The sequence below is a fragment of the Hyposmocoma kahamanoa genome, unplaced genomic scaffold (assembly GCF_003589595.1).
Source record: "Hyposmocoma kahamanoa isolate Upper Pololo Valley unplaced genomic scaffold, ASM358959v1 169, whole genome shotgun sequence".
NCBI lineage: Eukaryota > Metazoa > Arthropoda > Insecta > Lepidoptera > Cosmopterigidae > Hyposmocoma > Hyposmocoma kahamanoa.
The window spans coordinates 553,146-576,105 of NW_020653611.1; the positions used below are offsets into that span (position 1 = coordinate 553,146).

Here is a 22,960-nt window from a genome sequence, read left to right on the forward strand (position 1 = left end):
AAAAACATCGATGCTGTGCGCCGTATGATCAAAACAGGCATGTGACATACCATGAGATTCGGGCATCTTTAGGCAAATGCATGAGACAAATACAATCAATACTACACAAACATTTGGGTGTGAAAAAGCTGTGCTCTCGGTGGATCCCACACAATTTGACTGAGGCTCAAAAAGCTAATCGCGTAACTTGGTGCAATGCCATGCTTACCAGATTCAACAAAGGGGCGTCAAATTTGGTGAAACAAAGCAGCAATCGAGCGTATGGGTCTTTTGAGATGGCCCGAAACCAACCAAAGTGGCGCGCGTGCAAAGGGCCTCTAAGTGGATGATTTCTTCCTATTTTAATAAAACTGGACAAGTGGCTACTGTTGCTTTGGAGAATCGTTGTACCATTAATAGTGATTGGTACACGACCATTTGTTTGCCGGAAGTTATTGACAAATAACCGTAAACGCCGTATCATCTTGCACCACGATAATGCCAGTTCTCTGTCTGGCCGTGTGTTCTTACACGGCCAAATGAATTTTAAAGACAAATGAATTTTTGAAGGTGAACAACGTTGACCTTTTGAGCCATCCCGCGTACAGTCCCGATCTGGCACCTTGTGACTTTTATTTATTTCCAAGAATTAAGAACCAGTTACGCGGTCAACAATTTTCATCACCTGAAGAGGCTGTCGAAGAGTATGAGAAATGTGTTTCAGAGATTGTCGCGGAGGAGTGGCATAAATATTTTCAGAATTGGGTCATTCGTATGAAAAAGTGCATCAACGCTAACGGAGAATATTTTGAGAAACAATGAATTTATTTCTGACCATTTATAGTATTTTTTACTTATTAATTCCGGAAACTTATAGTGCGCCTCACGTATGTAGGTACTTACTTGGAAAAATATTTGACGTACTGACAAACATGCAGGAATTGACAAATATATGACACATGGAGCTAAATGAGGAGTTAAAATAATGTAAATATGACCAAAGTGTGGACGGTTTGCATGCGTATTTGCCTATTTGATGTGTGTTATATGTGTGTCGAGAAAACGACCAGTGCGCGGTAACACGAGTTTGGTATTTGCTGTATTTGTATGTACGTACAAGCAAACAAGGAGAATACATTCTCACACATTCTATCTATACAAGGTGATTGTTTGCCACATAGGTATATAAAATAGGTACGCAAAAGCAAATGGCCATGTGAAGTGCTTTCATTACATTTAGTTTATATTGCCCAAATATCGATTCAGGCATAAAAATATTATAAATGTAGATAGATATACATATATTTTAATATAATTTTTAGGATTAAAATTATATACACATATACTTGTATTTATATTGTTGTGCAGTTAACGCCAAAATAATAATAACAATAATAATAGATATAATAATAACATAATAATAACGCACACACTCAACATAGCCCCGCACTAGGGAAACCCTGTGTCGCGGGTGCCATGAACACACGTAGACAACCACAAATTACACCCAAACTCACGAGAGAAATAAATGTAGGTCATACAAATATTTCTCCCGACCCGGGAATCGAACCTGGGACCTCTGCGTGGCAGTCCGGCATGGTAACCGTTCGGCCACAGAGGCAGTTAAAATGTGCTACTATTCTATGCATTCTTTTAAAGATAAACATTTTTGTCTTGGGGTTGGGAAAAAGATTATAATAGCCAATGATCTTACCTAAAGTAGAAGCAATACTGTTTCAAATCTAAATAGGATTAATACCTATAATTTAGAGTCATGAAAATATTTCTTTTTTTATTAAGGGCTTTGGCTTGGATAAAAAGTATTTTTTTAGCCATGTTTTCGTTTAATTATTATTATATATTTTTTAATTTATATTACTCTAATGATTCTAATACATTATGTTTTCTCTTTCTCATAAATAACTTAGTTCACTTATTTGGGTTTTTCACGCTTAAGACTATTTAAAACTATATTAAGCGTCGGGAGTGAGTATTAATGTTTTCACTTCCACTTAAATCACGTTATCCTTTATCACTTTGAACAAAAACTTTAAATTCGTAATTATTGGAGTTTTTAAGATAAAGTCTTTTGTAATTTGGTTTAAAATAAGGAATATACTTCTGACTTCCTTCATCACTATTTCTTGCTTAGTTTTTTCTTCCTAACATACTGAAAATAAAAATAATCTTTGTAAAAGCTGTACTTGCAATTTTAAAAGCCCGCCATTCATGAAAATAAATAAATTTGCACTAATGACTAGAGTTGAAGCTTAGCTAATTGTAGTATTTTTTGTTTGCTAGTTTTACGCAGCTCTTTATTTGTGCTTCATAGTTGTGTTTACAATTTGCTACAATTCTATTCTGTCTATATTAGTACAGATAGAATTGTAGCAAATCATATCATAGTATAGGTAGTATGTACGTGATCTTTCGCGTCTCTAGTTCATTAGCATCTATAGCCTGTGCTAGTTCAGATTTGACATTTATGACATTACATATAAATGCTTTACGTCTGATAAACGCGTTTTCGATTTTTCCTGTTTTGATTGTGATATCCTAGAAAATATCGGAGTTTTAGTGGTCATATTGAAAGTTATTGACATTCTTAAAACCTTTTCTAGGACTAATATGCCCGTAGTAAAAATTTAAATAATTGAACTAGTTGTTACGGATTTCTAGAATTCCATTGTTGTTTTTCTTTGTTTTTTTCATCTGATTCATCAACAGTGGGATCACGATGCCTATATTATTCAGTGTGGTTGCTCGCGGTACGGTCGTGTTGGCCAAATACGCATCATGTGCCGGCAATTTCACCGAGGTCGCAGAGCAGATTCTCTCGAAAATTCCTCCCCACGACGACAGGCTGACCTACTCTCACGGGAATTATCTGTTCCATTACATTGCGGAAAACAAGCTAGTTTATTTCTGCATTACCGATGATGTAAGTAATGTTTTCCTACTGATATTAGTAAGTACTTATTGATTTGGTTAAAGAATGAATAATCATTCTTTCTGATTGGACATTATAATAGACATACAGAACGTTTGCTGTGTTTATAAGTGTGTCGAAGAATACATAACTTCATTGCATATGAAGACTTAAAGTTTTCTCATGCCCTTTTCAGAAATTCCAGCGTTCTAGAGCATTCCTTTTCCTCAATGAAATCAAGAGAAGTTTTAAAACAGCATTTGGTGACACGGCTCAAACAGCCATACCATATGCCATGAACAGTGAGTTTGCACGTGTCCTGGCTACAGAGATGAAACGTTACACAGAATCTAGGGACCTTGATACTATATCTCGGGTCCATGGGGAGCTGGAGGAGCTTAAGAACATTGTGGTTAAGAATATTGGTGAGTTATTAGTGTATAGCTATAATGAATTTATATATTTGATAACATTTTGATGGTACAGTAATGTAACACTTGGTGTTATGTGTTGTTAAATTACTAGATATATAAAATAGCTCTTTGGCTGTTCTGGGAAGTTCTGCCAAAGATCTCTTGTCAGGCTTATCGCGTACCACCAGATGCACAACTTATTTGTCCTGTCACTTGTATCATAAAAAAAGTTTGAGAACAGATAAATAGGTATAATTGCAGGAATTTATTGATGGCAGTTCTCGCAGGCCTTTGCATGTGTGATCTGATTCCAGTCCAGCACAATACTGTAAATATGAAACAATATGTCTTGTGATTTTTTGAATCTTAACATAGAATGGGAAGGGAGGAATTATAATTAATTAGCAATCTCTTATCAGTATTCAATTATTATTATCTTAATTGAATTTATTTGTAATAACATTAGTAAATAATGTAATGTAAACATAGGGGTAATGGTCGCATTGAAATAATAAAAACAAATTCAAAATGTTCAATAGTTTAAAATAAAGTAAACATATTAAAATAAAAATATTAGTTAAATGTATTGTTTATTAATTATACATACTAATTAAACAACATATCGTGTAATGAATGGTTTTTTTCCTGGTTTTGATAAGAGATAGTGGTACTTAAATAGTTTGGTGTGGTCAGATTGCTGTTTCACAGCGTCAATATAGTATGACTAATACAAAATATAATTATTCACTTCTGTTATCTACCTAGCTTTCGTAAACTCAATTGCGTTCAGTCCTCTTGATAGTGTATGCCATCAGATGATAAGATTTTTCTTAAGCCTTTTTGAAATTATTTTGCATTGAAATTACTAACAAAAAATATTTTTTAAGCGCATCTGATGTAATTCCACTTATGCCAGTCTTCAGCAATTTGAATTGTTTAAGGAATTATTAGAATTATAGTACATATATGGGCTCAAAATAAATCAAAGGATTTGCTTATGAACGTTGAATGTACACACTAATACAACATAATAATATTTTATCTATATAGTTGTGTATATGTTGCAAAAACCAAACTATTGTAGATAAGTTTCAAATAATTTTGCTTGATTAATGTGACAACATTGGTTAGCAGTGCAAGTACTACATGGGGTCTTTGATTCGGTTCTTGGTAGATCTAATGTGGGAAGAAAACTTTCTTAAGTTAATTCTGGGTAGTAGAGTTAATATAAAAGTATGATAGTCATAATATAGGGAATTCCCTAGTATGAGACCAAGTAACTAGTGCGGCTGTTTGGCACATCATTACATTTATACTGGTGGCAAGGTTCTCTGTGCAGCCAGTTTGGTTAGGTGCCACCGGCTTGCCTATTTCTATCATAATCCGATACATAATTAACTCACTTCGTGGTCGGCAATGCATTTAGGATATTTAAGGTATTTTAGTATTGCTAATGGCTATAGGCAGAGGTGACCACGTGCTATTGGGTGAACTGACTGACTATCTATTTGCCTGTTTATGGAATAAAACATTTTCACCACTAATCTAATTTTATTATTGTGGAAGTAATTGTGAAGACAGGTGATAAAGGGATTAAATCGGTACAGACCCACGTCCACATTCATAGTCAGTACATTTGGACATAGTTAAGCAAAAAGATTCTAATCTACAAAATTATCAAAAAATGAGTTATATTTGTTAAACGGTCCCTAAAGTCTAACCTCGTAGATCAGCAAAAAATCCAACATATAAACATAAATAAATATCTCTGGAGTTCCATGATATTATAAGTTTTGAAAATAAAAAAAGAGTGAGAAACACTTTTAAACTTCAAAGTGCCATATCTTGAAAGTGACTGGATGTACATTGGATCCTTTTTGTTTAACTACGTCCATTTATTATCGAAGTCTCAAAACAGATTTCATCAAAAATAATGGTTACTGTCAGACATGCTACAATTTTGGGCATTCAAAAAAAAAAACGACTGAATGAGACTCTGCTGACTTTGTGGCCTTTGCCGCATGTTAAATGCGGATGCGGCAAAGGCCACAAAACTTTAGAGTGCACAAAAAGTTGTACAAAAACCCTCGCTAAATGCGCACCAAGTTCATGTAATCACCTAATGATTAAGGATATCAGCTGTACCAAGTGATTCTAGTGAGGAAAAGCAACAGGAAATACAGAAACTAGTCCAATAATCAAAGACAACTCTGCATTGGCTAATAGACAGAAATCAAAGTTGATATGTGGCTAATAACTTTGTCATTTAAGTAAGGCTGTACTCGAGCCGACCTGCTCGAAATGTCCTTTGCCTAAAGCTGGTTCAAAATATAATTTTGTGCACTATGTCAAACGCACCATGATCACACAATTCAAAAAGTAGTAATGAATACTTAAACGTGTCTAAAATATCTACAATTATTTAATTCTTCTTGTACGGATAGGTTACATTGAGTAGACAACTGAGATAGCGCAAATCATGATAATAGATTCACACAATTAAAGATCTAAACACTATTGGGTCTTAGTCCGTCTGTGGAGGGATAACAGCGCAGAAGTGAAACCCACGCTTATTTGGAAAGACCTTGCACAAATTGTGTGTATCCTCACTGTAATTAATTAAACTGAATATAATTACGACTTATGCTATAAGTGAATTTTATTTTTCCTTGAAATCTTAATTTGAATTGCCGTAGGTAGGTACTCATTCAAATTCATTTACTTCTTTGTTGTAATGGCATGACAAGAAGGCATTTTGAATCATTATACTTAACTAGCGTCGTGGCATGCAATAGCAATGTATACTATTGTAATGTTTTATTTTTATTGAATATTACGTTGTTTTACTACCATTTTTTGGAATTACTTCACTACTTTGTTATTACTATTGATACAAAGATCGAATAAACACAAAGAAACTACTAATGTTATCAACTTGAAACAACAATGGCAAGATCATAGTTAAAAGAATTTGTTAGTCTTCAAATGCCTTAATTACAAATTTGAATAAAATAAATTTATTAGGTTTTTCAAATTATAATAAATGCCTGTCTAAGTCTGGAAATAAAATCACATTTAAAAGAAACTCTAATGGCTAATTAACGTAAGTAACTATCAGTTTCTTAGTTTCTTAACGTTGAGCGACATCCAGCCGCCAAAAAAGGAATCTCAGTACCTGCGTATATGGATATGGTCCACATTTAGTTCACATAATATCAATTGTACTGATTCGACCGATTTGTAGTAAGCTAATAAAAGATTAACTAATAACTACTTCATTACAAAAAATAAAGTCGATAATTTTCTCCAAAATGCCATGCGAGAAAGGTAAAACTGACAGAGAAGTTCCCGAAATCAGGGATAGAGGGCACATTTCACAAAAAAAAATTGTGTCCGTGTTACCAGTGCAGTAGTCTGTGGTAGGTTATTAATTAACTCAGTTTTTTTTATATGGCTTATCGTCATGCCTTTTGACCATACCAGTATATAAAATAATTTCCTCTGAACTTTCGTCACGTCACAAACCCGCCATTCAGCTTCTATTAACTCTGTTTAAGGCTTCTGTAGTTTATTTTGATGTAATAACACACCGAATATATTTTATTCAATTACGTAACACTTAACCTCCAAAACTTCATATTGGAATATGTTTAACTCCTGACTTTTCAGAATAGTAAACCCAAAACAGAATTTGTTCAAGAATTTCAACTCTATATTTTCATATATTTTTCATAAACACAAAAATTTCGTTGGGAGTTTGCCATTGTCCTTTCATAAACTTGTTTTTCTGGATTATTCGGACTTGTCCTAGATAAAGGGTTTCCAGAAATGTCTATAGTTTTTTAACGGTATCTATAATGCAGCCTATATACATATGAAAACGCAGCAAAGGTACTTCGGGTGACATATCATATAAATGAAATTTTACATAAGCCTAAATTATTGTTTTAAAAGTCGTTGTCGTCGTCACACCATTACAGATAATCCTGCGATTATGATTATCTACGACAAGCAAAAAAAAAATTGTTAACATTTATGCAAGCTTTCTATGGTAAATAAATAGAGATTATTCATGGAAAGGCTCTGTGTGGTGCAAATGTTCTCCCCAATTCACTACAAGCTTTGTTCTTAAAATCTTGAATAGTCTCTGACCAACCCCTTTTGACAACTAATTTTTTGTCGAAATTGGGCCTGCTTCTTTGAGTCTATTGTCCTAGCTTATTATTTGTAATTTGATTTGTTGTTTATTTCCCCGAATTTATCCCATTTTTTTTTTCAGACAATATGACGGTGCGCGGCGAGAAATTGGAATTACTTCTGGACAAAGCCGAGAACTTGAGTACGAATGTGAGTGTTTTTTCAATTTTATTATGTACTTTTCTGCGATGCGATCATTTGGACGTCTTCAGATGCGTTCAGGTGACGTCAGCGCCGTAATATTGCAATTAGGAATTCAGCAGGAAGCACATTTGTAGCCGCCCTGCTGTTGATCTGCACCAAAAAGTTTTTCGATCAGTCTAATACGAACCCTCGTAAATAAGTGTGGTGGCTCGCTAAGACTATAATTGCTTAAGCGCCGACCGCTAAATATTATTTATTATACTTACGGGACACGCGACATACCTACATAATAAAATTATATATAATTAATAGACAGTAAACCTACAGTACTATGCAAATGATTGTTATCTCGTTTTCAGTCAGTGGCATTCCGCGGGAATGCTACAACCCTACAGCGCTCTCTCTTCTGGAAGAATGTCAAAATGTACGTAATAATAGCACTGATAGCCTGCCTAGCCGTTTACCTGATCGGAGCCATGGCCTGTGGCGGACTGGCGTGGAAGAGCTGCGTGGGTTAATTCACTAGTCACGTTGCGGTCAACCTTATTTGTATTCCCAACATATAAAGATGCTCTATTTAGGTATACATACACTCTACTGCTGTATAGGTACTCTATCTTTCGGGCAACGCGTCAAAACGTCAGTATTATGCATGTCGTAAAATATTCTTTATTTTCTAGAACAGTGTAAAATGGAACGGGTAAGCCATTTTGTGAGAAATCTTCGGCCATTCTTACGCCGCGTCAGTGACCATATTTCTGCGGCTTAGAAGTGCCTAAGTCCATATTACTCTTTGATTATACGTCTCTGCCGCGGCGTCAATGACGCGTTATCTGAAAGCCTTTGTAACCTTAAATATAACACAAAAAACACTTTTGAGCTGTCAACAAACAGTTGACAGTATGTCAAGTATGACAGTAGCTCTTGATACACCATTTACATTGTACAGGGCAGTGTACCAAGCAGGTCATTTTTGCACTTGTGTATTGTCCCTGTCTGTCAAAGTGCGGAGATTAAACCCCTTAGTACACTGGAACGTAGCATAATGTAAATTGAGCTTGGAAACGTTTACAAATACAGACAATTAACTCAGACAAAGTTTACTAAGCAGAAACAAGATTCCAATAGAACGAAATCGATCGACTGTGGATCTAAGGCTTGAAGTCGTTTTATAAACTATAACACTTTTCAGTTCTATTGTGTATGCTATGCTATGCTTAGCAATAAAAATTAAAAAAAAATGATAAAAAGCCGTGGTGTTGTTAAATGAAGCGTAAGTAACAAACAATATTTCACTTGTTGTTGCGGTGATGGCGAATATCTAAATTATTTACCTTAATAATTTTGTGTTTTAATAAAATGTACGTAACTCGATTCTGTTAGTGATAAATGAAAACGTGACAAGTAATTAAAATATCCCGTTTGAAATATTTCTCCTTAACGTGTTTCTTGAATATTGAAATTTCTTTTTGTTTTTGAAATTGTTTGAAGGCCATATTTACTTGCCAAAAAAATCTTTTTTTTTAAAGAAATTATCGGTCCCCTAGCCCTTATATTATTTCCATTGTTTATAATCTCTAACATTTCGACTGAATGACCTGACCAAGGTCATAAAAAAGGTTTAAAGAATTAAATTCAGATCTAACTGTAAATAACGTTTTTGTGAAGTTGCTAAAGGAAACAAAGGAGTAGGCAGTCAAGGTTAAAACAGTTTGTTATTGTCAAGGCCTGTGTCACACTACTTTTTTTGTAGCAGTAGAGCTCCTTGTGAAAGAGTTCTTCCAGGGAAGTACTGCCACTTTACCTATTTCTGCCGTCAAACAGTAATGTCAGCATTACTGTGTTCTGGTTTCGAAGGGTGCTGGTGAAATTACAGGCACATGGGACTTGTCAACTTAAGTCTCAGGTTGACGGGCGCAGTGGCAGTCAAATCTTTGCGAGTTAAAGCACTGAGTGGCACTGCAATGTTTATGGACAGGCGTCTAGCTTATCATCAGGCGCACGACTTGTTCGTCCCGTCACTTGATATTATAAAAAAAAACCTTTTTTTAGAGATCGGCCAAAAAATGTCAAGTTTTGAAGAGTCTTATACAATGTTTCTAGCAATCATAGTACGTTCAGATAATAGACACACTTTCCACTTTTTTAGTGCATAGTCATCAGAATAATTCTCAGTAAAAAAAATAATCCGAGTGACAAGAATGTATGTGACGGTCGTGGTAGCTCTAGTGCCCTTTATTGCCGTGTTGTACCAGATAAGCTGGTCGATCTGTTTTTATGGAATATGTAAACGGTGTTCTTATTTTACTACGCATCGAATGTATTTCAGTTTGATCGGAAATAAACGTTTTCTCTTTCCAACTTTGCTCTTGATACTTATAATTCATCAGTTTAAAAAAACTATATGGACACGTAGATTGTATTGACTACATTTATAAAATTAGTATAAGTGTTAAAAAAGAAAGGAGTAAATAAAAATTATAATATTGCCAGATTTGTGCATAAAAAAATATTATTAAAATATCATCCACACATATATAATAATATACGCTAATGTTAACATTACTAGCTTAACGAGCTGTATGTTAGTGTAGATAGAGATAGTACGCATCCTTGTCTATGAATAATGATTTACCAGCTTTTGTCTACACCAAAAACATTTAAATTATATTGTTATAAAGGCTGATTAGTTAATTCGGACCCTCGCCATGTTACGGAACAAAGAACTAATTTCTTTCACTGACCAACAACAGGAATATTTCTTTCACTAACCAACAACAGGAATATTTGATGTCAAAACTGTTTGCTAGCGCCATCATTTCAGGGTTCATAATCAATTTGTCCGCCTTTACATGGTTAATGATGACCATATCAAAGTATGTTATGTATTAAGAATTGCGAAAATGATTGTATTTAATTAAATAATTCTGTAGATAATATTTAGGTTTGTTTCCTCAACACTATACATACACTTATACCAAGGATTACTAAACAACTCACTAGATAGCGCTTTGCGAGATGTCCAAGTTGGCGAGACTTTTCTATTACGATTCACTATTTCGACATTTCAGTGAACTCATACGACATCTAGTTATTGACGTCCGTTCAAAATTTATAAAGCTCTTTTCTACTTTATTCAGAAGTAGATTGCATTCATTTGCAAAAAAAACGACATTCGCAATGGTAGGTAATTCTTTATTAAAGGACAATATTTCTTTAAATACGTTATTCTTGAAATGTATGGAATTCTCAGTAAGTCAAGTTATAGTGTAGAATTAATCGTAATAAGCACATCAATAAATGTTATTTAGAACTATACTAATTATATTATTCATAAAAATCGGAAGTTGTTCGATCGATTTGTACGAGAAGTCAAATTTTTTTCTGTAGGTATTAAAAAAAATCATGTTAAAACACTGTGTCAATCCGCGAATAAAGGAACAGTCAGTGTCAAAACAACTTTACGTTCAAAGTGCTAGTAATTAGAGATGTTACGAATACCGATTATTCGGCCACACTCTTGGCCAAGCGTCGAATATTCAGCCGCCTAATGTTCGGCGTAATAAATGTGCATTTCGCATGATACAAATCACGATTCACGAAATAAGACCGACAAAATCCACAAAGATTAATCTCTCGTCTCCTGGCAGTAGTGTTTATAATGAAAGGCTATTTTATGAAACAAGTGTGGTTTACGAGGAAAAATTATTTTCATTTATCATTACCTACTACTGATAGATTTTAAGTATTGAAGCAATAATTTGCGATCTTATCGTATTGGTGGCGTACACTAAAATGCTTGCCATCATAGTAAAAAGATTTAGCCATTAGGAGTAAGGTAGTCGCCGATTGCAGCACAGGGTGCGCCAGACGTACAGGGAAGGAATGGTACGACATGCGAGGTCCTTTCGTGCACCTCAATTTATATTGACAAGAATTTGTGATTGAAATAGATACATTTTTTGAGAAATATGTGCGGTATTCGGAAAAAAAATAGGTCGAATACCGAATAGTTGTCAATAATTCGTGACGTCTCTACTAATAATTACTGTGCATTTGATAAAAATTAACTTAATGCAATGAATGTAAGGTGCACTGGTTTTAATTAATGGTCTTAATCAATCTCAAAAAAGATATTCATTTATACATATATCAATATAACGCAACCTATTGCTAGTAAACCTTTGAAATAAATAATAGAATTTACGTATGTATAGCACGGTGAGAGAATGGTAGCTTCTCGATTGGGAGGTTGACGCTTCGAATCCTCGTGAAACGTGTAATAGAAATCAACTCTTGGAAAACTTTTGAATGCCCATACCCGCATTGGGTTAGCGTGGCAGACTAACATTGTTCTCTGTAAAGACCCGCGCCCAGCAGTGGGACGTGTAATGAGCTGACGTTGATAATGATATATATAATATGGTATTGCTCGTTTTCAATGTTCTGTTAATAGTAATTGTAAAATATTATGTACTGGCATTTGCCTGTACTGCTTGTAACAGAAGCGCTGGTAAAAAAAAGTACATTAGTGTTTTCGTTGTCAATGTATTAAATGCAGTTCTTTGTAACGCCATTACGTGGCGAAAACTAAAAATTTGTCAGCATTTACAATGTTTATTCCGTTTCAAAGAAACATTTTGTAAAAAAGTACTATAAATGATTAAAGGTATAATAAATTGTTAATAGTTTTTGTTCAGATTATATATTTCGGATTTGTACGGATTGCGTTTTATTATATTAAAGACTAAAGTATTGTGATATCGAGTGTACATTGTAAGTAATTAGGTATATGTTCGATATGTATAAAGGTATGTTATAAACTTGCATAGGTTACAAATTATTGCAATTGTTTTATTTAAACTTCCTTTTATTTTTAATATTGCTAACTAAGGGATTTCTGTCAGTGTGATGATGCCTGATATAATGTTGAAATGTTTTGAGTATAGCGAGGAACATTTTTATTCCAACCGTTTTATAATTATTTTATTGTATCATAATATATGTTTGGAAGTAACGGAAATTAGAGCGTTCGAACAAAATATATAATGTATTTTTTTAAATATTTTGATTTAGTGGTATGAAATAGTAATGGTTTTTCGTAAAGAATGTCTATACCCTTTTGCAGTCTATGATACATTTATGTCAGAATGATGTGTGATTTTGTTAAGCCAAGGGTGTTAGTAAGCCATGAAATATTTTCAAACATTTTTTCCCATTAAAAAAATAATAACTTACCTGCCTCTGGCCGAACGGTTACCATGCCGGACTGCCACGCAGAGGCCCCAGGTTCGATTCCCGGGCCGGGAGAAATATTTGTATGGCATATATGTAGATATATTTCTCTCGTGAGTTTGGGTGTAATTTGTGGTTGTCCACATATATGTGTGTCCATGGCACCCGCGACACAGGGTTTCCATGTGTGGCTATGTTGAGTGTGTGCGTTATTATTATTATTAAAAAATAATAGTTTAAATTTCTTATGACTTTTAAGATTCACTAAACGACGAACGTTTTTTAATATCATCACTAATTGTAGCTACTTATATTTCAAATGCGCAGAGCGGCTTTTAAAACTGATTTAAACTTAATCCTACATCTTCATGTTTTACTTCTATTTTTAAAAGGTCGCCTGGAAGAAATTGCCGCTTAGCAATAGTTGCTTTTGTTATTGTTTGTGTTTGAAACAAACAGAGTAAGTGTAATAAAATGAATGAAGTAGTGAGCGAGTGAACATCGCTGGGTGTCGGGATCGGCGGCCAGTGTCGGAGCCCGTCAGATTGATCTGGCACGCAGGCGAGGGTGCATCCCCCGCCCTTCCCGCTCCGCCGGCCGCTCCTCGCGGCAATCGCGCGCCAACCTCAGCCGCGGGAGGGCGCCTCAGTCGCCTGTCGCGTTCCCTACCACGTGCTTACTATTTTTGCATCTGTGTGAGTGACTCCGGTTGAATTATTCCGTGTCAATACGCCTTTGCCGGTACGATGCGTGCTTAGCATAGGAATCGCCCGATTGTCTGTCGTGTGTAAAGGACTATGTTTGTTCCTGGCCATTATTGTCGCGCCCGAGGGGTCGCCGATTAATATCGTGTGGTAAATGTTTATGCTAAACGCTTTCCAGTTTATCCTTCATCTCGACGTGCTGAAAGCTTTACAACATTAGCGCACACCGTAAGAGGTTTAACTTTCCAGTGTTTTTTATGCATTGTTTTAAAACTTTGTTTGTTTTTTACTGTACCCGTATTGTAACTGTGTAATGTTAGTCGATTGATATCCGGTTCGAAGGACTATTAATCTAACGCAGCGGTACTTTAGCCGATAGTCGTATTTGGCTTTGACCAAAATTAGGGTCAATATAAATAACCTCCGTTTGCTGCAATACATATTCATTACGTTTCCTTTTGTTTCCTTTCCTACCTTCTTATTTTGGCAACCAAGATCCTGTAGCGAACGTACAAGAGGAATGTCACAAGATTCATTGTCAACAATAGTTGTTGTTTTGATTTCATTTGATTTTGAATATAGAATAGGATGTATTTACGTTCAACGCGGCGTAATGTTTTCAACATAGACGTATTTGAAAATAACGCGCTGTTTAAACGTCTTGGTATGACTCAAAGCCGACATTTTTTTCAAGTTAATCTTGTCGCGCTCTCTTGTCAGTGTGTTAAATAAAGTAGGTACATGGAACATGTTTTAAGGATTCACTTGTGAATGTACGCGTGTGCCGCAGCCCGTTAAAGCTATGGCCACAGGGAGCGGTGTCGATTTTAGGGAACGCCAGCCTGTAAACCGTTTACAGGTCATTGTTCTTTTTACGTCGAAGCACGCTTTTTGTTCGCCCGAAGATAAATTATAGTTTTTATTTATGTGCTTTTTTTGTCTTGTCACTAGTCATTACACACATCTGTTTTGATAGATTTGAACTCCACACGTGAGCGAGTGTTGAATGGATGTTTCTAGGTATTGTCTATTTAGGACAAACCTGCAATAATGGCTATGAACAAACTAAAAGTAAATAATCTTCATTAATTGTTGAATTTGTGGTTAAAACTTAGCTCAGAATGGGTTAATCTGACGATACACACAATGCAATGACTCTTACAGTGAAGGAAAGTTTCTGTGTAAGAAGTTTCTGAATGGGATGACACAGTGAAGTCGCAGATATGGACGACAGCTCACCAGATCTGTCGCTGAAACTGCGACGGGGCTCGAGCGACTCCCGGGAATCCTTTTATATGGATTTCGCGCAGGGGATCGACTCGGACATCGAAGAAGTGACCACGATTGAACGAGTGATCCCAGAGCATCCCGGCGGGAGGACAGAGGGAGATGCCGATACCCTCGCCACGCCGTCCGGTCTGGAGGAAAACAAGGAGCTGGGGCAATGGTATGTTTTTTCTGTGGACTATTTTAAAAAGGTTTGTCGCAAGTGTGATTTGTTACTTTGAATACTTTTCCAAAATACACATAAGTAATTCCGTGCGAACATTGGACACATTAATCAAAATGTAAAAACGTATAAAGGTTAATTTAATATAGGTATCGCCAGCGGGCGCGCTGGTTGCGAATACAAATTAAGTTTTTCATTTCTTACAATGAGAATTTACTGCGCCGCTTTATGAATAAAAGCCTTTAAGATCAGAATCAAAACGTGTTTCCGTTGAGTTTGTTCACGTTATTTAATATTCTTGTGTAGTACCTGTGCCTACATTAAAGGATCCTTTAAATTCTAAAGCAATAACCCTTTTTTGCAATTACCCTACGTTTTTCATTTACGACATTACGGGCAATGAAAAGCTCGTACATAAATAAGTAACACAGGTGTCCTGTTTACGTAACCCCATTTCGATTGTTTTAGTGGAAAATGGAAATAAATTACCCGACCTAAATTAATATTCGGGATGCGGTGAAAGTATAAGTTATTATATTTCATTGTTTTTAGGCAAACAATCATACCTACTTAAGTATCTACCTATATAATCCGTGGTACATGTTCATGATACATAATAATAATTATTCGTTTATTTCTAAATTGTACAATAAATAGTATAAACACATTACACAATATTTAGTAGTTCTCACATCGGTGTGAGATGAAATATGTGAAGTTTAGCAATATGGCGGAGAACTAGTGTCGCTGATGTTATAATAATTTAATTATAGGTATCTATTGTTACACTATACTTAGAGCTGGACATAGATGAAACTTTGAAAACAACTCTTACGAATCGAGTTACAAGTAAAAAGCACTTATTATCAAAACCTGATTTTAATTCATTGTCGCTTTCGACGACTGCTATGGGTACACACTTATGCGGTCGTGAGTACACATATAGGAGTAACTTAAACGATACTTATTTGAACCATCTAAATATTATTTCATTGAAGTGAAACGTTGTGAGCAAACCCACATTTCAGAGAAGGTTTACTGGTGTGGCAGATCGTAACTTTGAGAGGATCCACCACCACCACGAGACGCTACTACACAACAAAAACTACACCAATTTATCAAACTAGTTAATACCTTGTATATTGAATAGGTATCGAGCATATTAAGCGACACGAAATTTACCTAAGAAAAGTCAGTTGCACAACTTATTTCTACCGATAAAATAAACCTGAGTCATTCTCATACTGTACTATTTAACGACAGTTTTCGAAAAGCTGGATTAAGATAAAATGGTACCTCGCTACAAGCCACTGAGAGATAGGAATCAGAACAAGCGACAAATGTGTGTCAGATGTACCCGGGACACCCGTGTCCGGGACCCGTCTGACGGGTTGTACATTGGACTTACTTTCTCTCCATCGCAGGCACCCTGGGGTCACACCGTGACATGCGGCTATCAGTGTCGCTGATATCTCGGAGATATCACGGGATTACATGGTTCACTTTTTGATAAGTTCTTTATAGAGATGCGAAGGAGACGTGGATAAGTTTGTTTTTCACATTCTAAATATGTTTATTTCACAGGTGAGTAAATTATACTTAATATACAAAGAATGAGCACAAAACTCTGGGGATTGCATCTTAATAATAGATATTTGTTCACTTTTATCATTTACAAAATTCAATTACGAGTAAAAATATTAGGTATAAATTGAAACAACCTGATAGAGTTAATCTGGATCTCTCAACTAATACCTCCATTAAACCGTTTTCAAAAAGTTTTTGCTTCATGGTAGTTTCAAACATCGTAAACTTCAAATCTCCAATATCAACAGAAATATTATTGTAGACACTTATGTGTACTGCCCTTAAATGAGTTTGTTGATTTTGTTCCTCGTATTGGTAAAATAGCTATAACAATTTTACAAAAAAAAAATACTATTTTTCTTAACATAAATTACATTAACATAAATGTACTCAAACGCTTGGGTAAGAACGTTAGTGTTTTAAACTTATATGGGGTCCCAGTTTGTGAATTGTGTTAACATCATGCAGGAGCATGATGCTGTAGGAACAGAGCATAAATTTTATTAAAGTTAGCGGCATTTCTTACATTTCTTGCAATGTCTGGTCGCGTATATTACAGAGCTGAACCATTTCGACAACTTACAAAATCCATTGCATAAATACCTAAAAATACAACTATAATTAACACAGTTAAAGTTTGTAACTAAACCATTTTATTTAAAACATATATTAGATTTTTTTAGTACAACTTTTATATTGAAATTAGTTGAATAAGCAACAAACATCAGGACTACCTACACAAAGTACTAGATATTTCTTTACACCATAAATACTTGTTTAGTGTTTGATATTGATGAAAACTACAATGCACATCCGTACCTAAGTTTTAGTTTACAAAATTTCGGAATACGATGCCATTTACTAAAACCGATACGGTTTTCTCTTACGGGCCATAAAGCAAAGTTAAAAAATGACTTATCTTAACCGTGTGACAGATGACTACGATGATTCATATGTGAGGGGGAGATACGACTTCTTTTGTTTTTGTGAGTAACAATGTGGCAACCTACACAGTTTTTTCAAATGCAGGTATCATCCCAGATACTAAAAAAAACTACTTTTACATCTCTACATAACGAATTTCTTGTATTCTAATGTAACACAAGAAGCTTTTAAATTCCACACGATCAACAATTTGTATTTCAAAAAGGTCGCTATTAAATTCTCAATCTTCCATCAAAAAGCGTGAAATAGATTTACGAGGTCTACTAACGACTTTTGTAATGGCTCTTCAATTTCACTTTGTATTTTGTCGTCTCTCTCCAATCTTTAGACTTTTATTACAAGCATTTAAGTTTTATTTATGAATTCTTTTATATTCCGGCATGTTCCTCCTTTTGCAACAGGGAGGTTTTATAATTCCTATGTTGTAAGTCGCAACGAGTTCCTACATTACGCGGCGATTAAAATATCATCATTCGATAAACTACTCACCTTTCTCCTTTCGCTTATAAAAAACTAATAATACTTAAAAAACCTAAGTAATCTGGGAATTAACCAAGGACAACGACGTTTGCTTGCAGAGTGACTACAATGCGGTTAGTTCGCTGTTAGTACTTTCCTGGGCTACACGAGAAATTATTGATCAATCATGATATTCATGAATCATGATATTTAGGGCGATTTAATAATGTATCACTCCCTCCTACCGGGAGCCGCGGAGGGCTGCAATTTTGACACAGGGAAATGCTTGTTACGATGACGTTGCAGAATTTTGTTATGGTTTCTATGAGGTACCTATGAATGGTTAAATTGACTTCTTTTTCATTTTGTAGTTTCGACAGCTGCAGCGTGACAATTCAATACAAAGTACCTACTTATTTCTTAGTAACTACGCTACTACGCTTTCATACCACCAACTGTTAACTTTTTGTACGTACCTACTCAATATTCCGTAACCATTGGAGTAGGGATTAAAACATCTGAGTGCATATGGCGCACTAGAAAAACCAAATTTATTATTATCCAGTCTTCGATTCGTCGGTGAAAAAGAAAGCAAACTTGTGTGGTCTGGTTTCCAATTCGGAGGCCATAAAACTGGCTTCTCTGTATCCAAGTTATCGAGAATTCTTACGGGCCACGCACAAGGTTTTCTGTTTGCTTTGATGTCATAAGTTTTTTCGGGAAATTTTATATATGATTTACAAGTATTTTACATTAAATACGTGCGCAGTTCCACCGTCTATAATCATCATATATAATTGCGGTTTTGTTTAGACAACTGGCTCAGGTAGAAATCCTAATATATTCGAAGGATCTTCGTATGTCTTAGGACTTCTATAAAAATAGTCTGGCTTAGATTACAAGTTATAAATTAACAAAAAGTCTCTATGTTCATCACTTCATCACTTTTAATTTTGGGATGGGAGTGGTGTAGACTTTGAGATCCAATTCTGTTTTGAACTTTAACTATTTTGACAAATTCAAAAATAATCTCATCCCATTCTCTATGGGTTAGATAGGGATAACAAAATTTCGATTCGCTCTGGACCTTTTGGAGGAAAAATACTCGTTTTTATTTTGACTTTCAATTATTTTGTGAAATCTAGTTTAAAGTGGAATAGGATAGTGCTATTGTGCCTTAATCGAAGATTAAAAAGCGAAATTATATGAATTTCGAACTAGAATATCCGTATCGGCCCGTTTTAAGGAATCCCGAGTCAATCCAAACACGCTGCCTCAAATTGCCTATCCTTTTGTGGTGGCCATATTTACAGAAACAAACTTCATGTTTAGGCTGATGGCTTTGCCAAAGCCTTAATAAATTAAAAAAAAAAAAAAAAATTAAGAGAATCGACACTATCTTAAGTAAATCTAATTCTATAATGGATAGATGATTGTTTGTTTTATAAACAGCGTTTATAGGTACATCCATTATTTAAGGAGCACCCTTTCGAAACTTAGTTCACAGCTGTCAAAAATAGATTGATCTCTGTCATTCCTATCAAAGTGGGGCGTAATGGGTCAATTTCCAACCGATCGGTGTGGCACAGTGCGGAGGTGGTTTTTCCTGCTCGGAGTATGTAAGTTTAAGTATATTTCGGATAACATGTGCTATTTGAGAGAGCGAAAATGTTATTGAATATTTTTAATTTGCGGCCGGATTCCGTTTGTGTCTTTACCGTCCCATTTTTATACTAGGTATTTCATATGTAGTTTTTTTTGTGACTTGTGAATAGATTAAGCTGTTTTTTATTCTAAAAATACTGCTGAAGTGAGATTCTTCTGAAAATTTAATTCTGAGAACGATGATTCTGATCATTATTCGTGGAATTTATTAGTATTTATTATATGTAGTGTGAAATATTTATATACAGGTTTAGTGTAGGCAAATATGAAAGGTTTTTAAAATAAGTACTTTTTGTTATCTTATATATACTTGTTGTTATTCAATACAATACCTAAGTTATTTTCGCTAAAAACTAGCCCACGACGTCAATCCAGTCAATTTCTGAATGTGACTACTAATAACCACTGGAATGTTTTTTTTATAATATCAAGCGACGGGACGAACATATCGTGCGTCTGAATTTAAGATAAGCTACACGCCTGTGCATAACAGTTGCAGTGCCACTCAGAGCTTTAAATCGCAAAGATCTGAAAGGTACTGCGACCGCGCCCGCCACTGAGACATAACTTGACAAATCCCATTTGCCTGTATTTTCACCTAAAATGAATAAATGAAAGAATATATAGAGGAAAGAAATTGAAAAGAAAGCTGTTATGTAAATTGATAAAGTCAGCGGATGATTCAAAACAGTGCTGCTGCAAGCACGCCGTGATTGATTGTGCTCGTTCGATTCAGAGAGCACATTTATGGTCGTGTCACGTCGTCATCTAAGAGATTCTTGGTTTATATATATCACATCACAGCATGGTTCTTAAAGTACCTGAAATTACGAATACACTTCATAGAATTCTTAGGTTTTCACAATTGCTATATATAGGAAATGAAACTGTTTTTACGTATCTAAATTGCGAATAGGCTTTTGTTTTTTCACATAAACGAACGTTTTCGGCTCTTTCACGTCACTATTGATTCAGTGGAGTAATCAATCAGCAAGTCTATGTCTTTATGTCTATGTCTATTCATATTAGAGATATCCTGTTGATGATCTACCGCTACCAAATGTAATGTTTTAAGCCTATTAATATTAGACATAACTTAGTCTACCGTCTCAGTCAGCCGTGACCCCGGACCCTTCAAAGGGCCGTTACATGGTTTGTTTAATATATATATAATAATAATAACACACGCACTCAACATAGCCCCGCACTAGGGAAACCCTGTGTCGCGGGTGCCATGGACACACATATAGACAACCACAAATTGCACCCAAACTCACGAGAGAAACAAATGTAGGTCATACAAATATTTCTCCCGGCCCGGGAATCGAACCTGGAACCTCTGCGTGGCAGTCCGGCATGGTAACCGTTCGGCCACAGAGGCAGTTTGATTTGTTATAGATAAAAAGACAGCTTTCTGGCTAAAACAAAAGAAAAGCAATTAGTGCTAATCAAGTCTAGCCTTGTTTACGGGTCTCAGTGACCCGGGAATTAGGTGTATGCGCGGTTCAACCACAAGACAGCTCCATGCGTAAATGGTTTCGCACAGTGTTGGTTTACTATAACTAAATAAACAGAACAGTTAGCCCCATCTTGTTACGTTTAATGCGTGCGCGTGAGACAACACTACGTGGCTTAATTAGAGCTAGTGCGCCAGATATCGACGGCTCTTTAGTATCACGTTTTTACTGTACAGAACACAAATATCGATACTTCGTGGGTTAAACGACGTGAAAAGGAATTTTATCGACAATTAGGTAGTTATTAATGTAATTGTAATGAAATTTCATGCTTTACTGTTCTGTCTACACAAAGTTTTTTTATTCGCTAATATCAGTTTTTTGCGTAAACATGTGTATAAATAACATTTTTGTTAAAAAACCGACCTCAAAATGTCGTGGAATTACATCTATTTGCCAATTTTGTTGAAATCGATTACCGGAAAGTGCGTGAAACCGGATTCATCCCCTAATTTGTCGCCCTTAAAGGTGGAATATTTTTTGAAATTTAAATGGAACCCTCTTTTCTAGAAAAAAGAATCATTAAAGTCTATTCACAAATCGCGTAACATACATAAAAAAAAACTACCGAATTAAGAACCTCCTCCTTTTTTGAAGTCGGTTAAAAAGAATAAACTTGACCAATAGTTTTGGCCTTAACTTTGGTTTGGTTTTCTACACTAAAGTATCGATTATAGTATAGAGTTGAAGTTGAGAGTAATGGAGTATCACATAATATATAATTACGTAGAGCATACATAATTGTTGTTGCTTTTGGAAAGCATATAAATAGCATAAAAGTTTCAGGCTTCGTTAGGTTTTCTTTATAAAAGTACCTCGTATACTTATGCTATACCTATGTGAAATGTGACATTTTTGATAGTCATTTTCTAATTAGCTACGTATAATACGAATTCTATTATCACCAAAATTAATAATGAAAATGAAATGATCGTGCTGATCAGCTCGCAAATGATGCTGCTGTTGACGGGGACACGGCGTACTATAAAAATTATAATCACGATTTGGCAACCCTTCCTATACATTTCCTTAGACATGATTGGGGTGTGATGTGGTCTGAAAGCAGTAAATTAAAAGGTAAATCTTATGCTTACATTCAACCCTCTATTCCTGTAAAACCATGGTTTTCGTCACTTAAATTTAGTAGATTGACAACATCTGCTTTTAAATGAAGTTAATTTATCCGCCGCGAAAGGCCAAAAAAAAAAGTGAGTGTAGTTAAGTAAGGTATTTCTCTTTCAGTTTTGTTGCCGCGTTTTTTTTTGCAAAATTCCTCTTGTTTACATCACGACAAGGAAATAAGGCGGGGTGAGAGGACAGTAATTAAATGCTATGAAAAAATAACCGAGGGCTCCAGGTGTTTTATCGCGGCTATCTTTGGCCGCCAAAAGACGTAGATCCGGTGACGGGAATTTCGGGGTTTCATAATTTTAATCTCATGTTGAAATACCGTTTCAGTATATACGTTTAAATTATAATACAATGTCATTAGGCACATCCAGAATTCCACTGCCATTGGTTACTTCATCATGTTTCTGTCTGTATGTATAAAATTTTACGATATAGGTATTTATTGACGTAAGTTTCTTTATGGTTCTGCTAGCCGATGCTTACGGTATGTTTTTTAAATGTAAAATAGAAAATAATAGATAATAAATCATTTGTTCCGTAAAAATCACAACACTACCTACACACACACACACACACACACACACACACACACACACACACACACA

At 35.2% G+C, this 22,960-nt stretch overlaps 2 protein-coding genes across 7 annotated transcripts in view; both read left to right on the forward strand.

Annotated features, from left to right (window-relative positions):
- The first annotated feature begins 2,505 nt into the window (after positions 1 to 2,505).
- Positions 2,506 to 9,100, forward strand: LOC113225677 (vesicle-associated membrane protein 7). The gene is made up of 4 exons (XM_026458058.1): positions 2,506 to 2,920; positions 3,105 to 3,333; positions 7,601 to 7,668; positions 8,022 to 9,100. The coding sequence occupies exons 1-4, from the start codon at positions 2,717 to 2,719 to the stop codon at positions 8,178 to 8,180; spliced, it is 660 nt and encodes a 219-aa protein (XP_026313843.1). The 5' UTR covers positions 2,506 to 2,716; the 3' UTR covers positions 8,181 to 9,100.
- A 4,373-nt stretch (positions 9,101 to 13,473) lies between these two features.
- LOC113225671 (proton channel OtopLc-like) overlaps positions 13,474 to 22,960 on the forward strand; it is an 86,088-nt gene continuing 76,601 nt past the window's right edge. Inside the window, exons 1-2 of one of the 6 annotated variants that reach the window (XM_026458050.1) lie at positions 13,474 to 13,751; positions 14,717 to 15,048. In XM_026458050.1, the coding sequence (XP_026313835.1) occupies positions 14,825 to 15,048 (224 nt within the window). In that variant the 5' untranslated portion in view covers positions 13,474 to 13,751; positions 14,717 to 14,824. Of the gene's footprint in view, positions 13,752 to 14,369; positions 15,049 to 22,960 lie in introns of those variants that run through there. The other 5 variants (XM_026458048.1, XM_026458047.1, XM_026458049.1 and 2 more) reach the window with 5 other exon arrangements.

Excerpts from the sequence above, each read along its gene's own strand:
- LOC113225677 (XM_026458058.1), top strand. The coding sequence starts at position 2,717 with ATGCCTATATTATTCAGTGTGGTTGCTCGCGGTACGGTCGTGTTGGCC. Across the intron at positions 3,334-7,600 it reads CATTGTGGTTAAGAATATTG|ACAATATGACGGTGCGCGGC; the intron begins GTGAGTTATTAG and ends TTTTTTTTTCAG. Across the intron at positions 7,669-8,021 it reads CCGAGAACTTGAGTACGAAT|TCAGTGGCATTCCGCGGGAA; the intron begins GTGAGTGTTTTT and ends TCTCGTTTTCAG.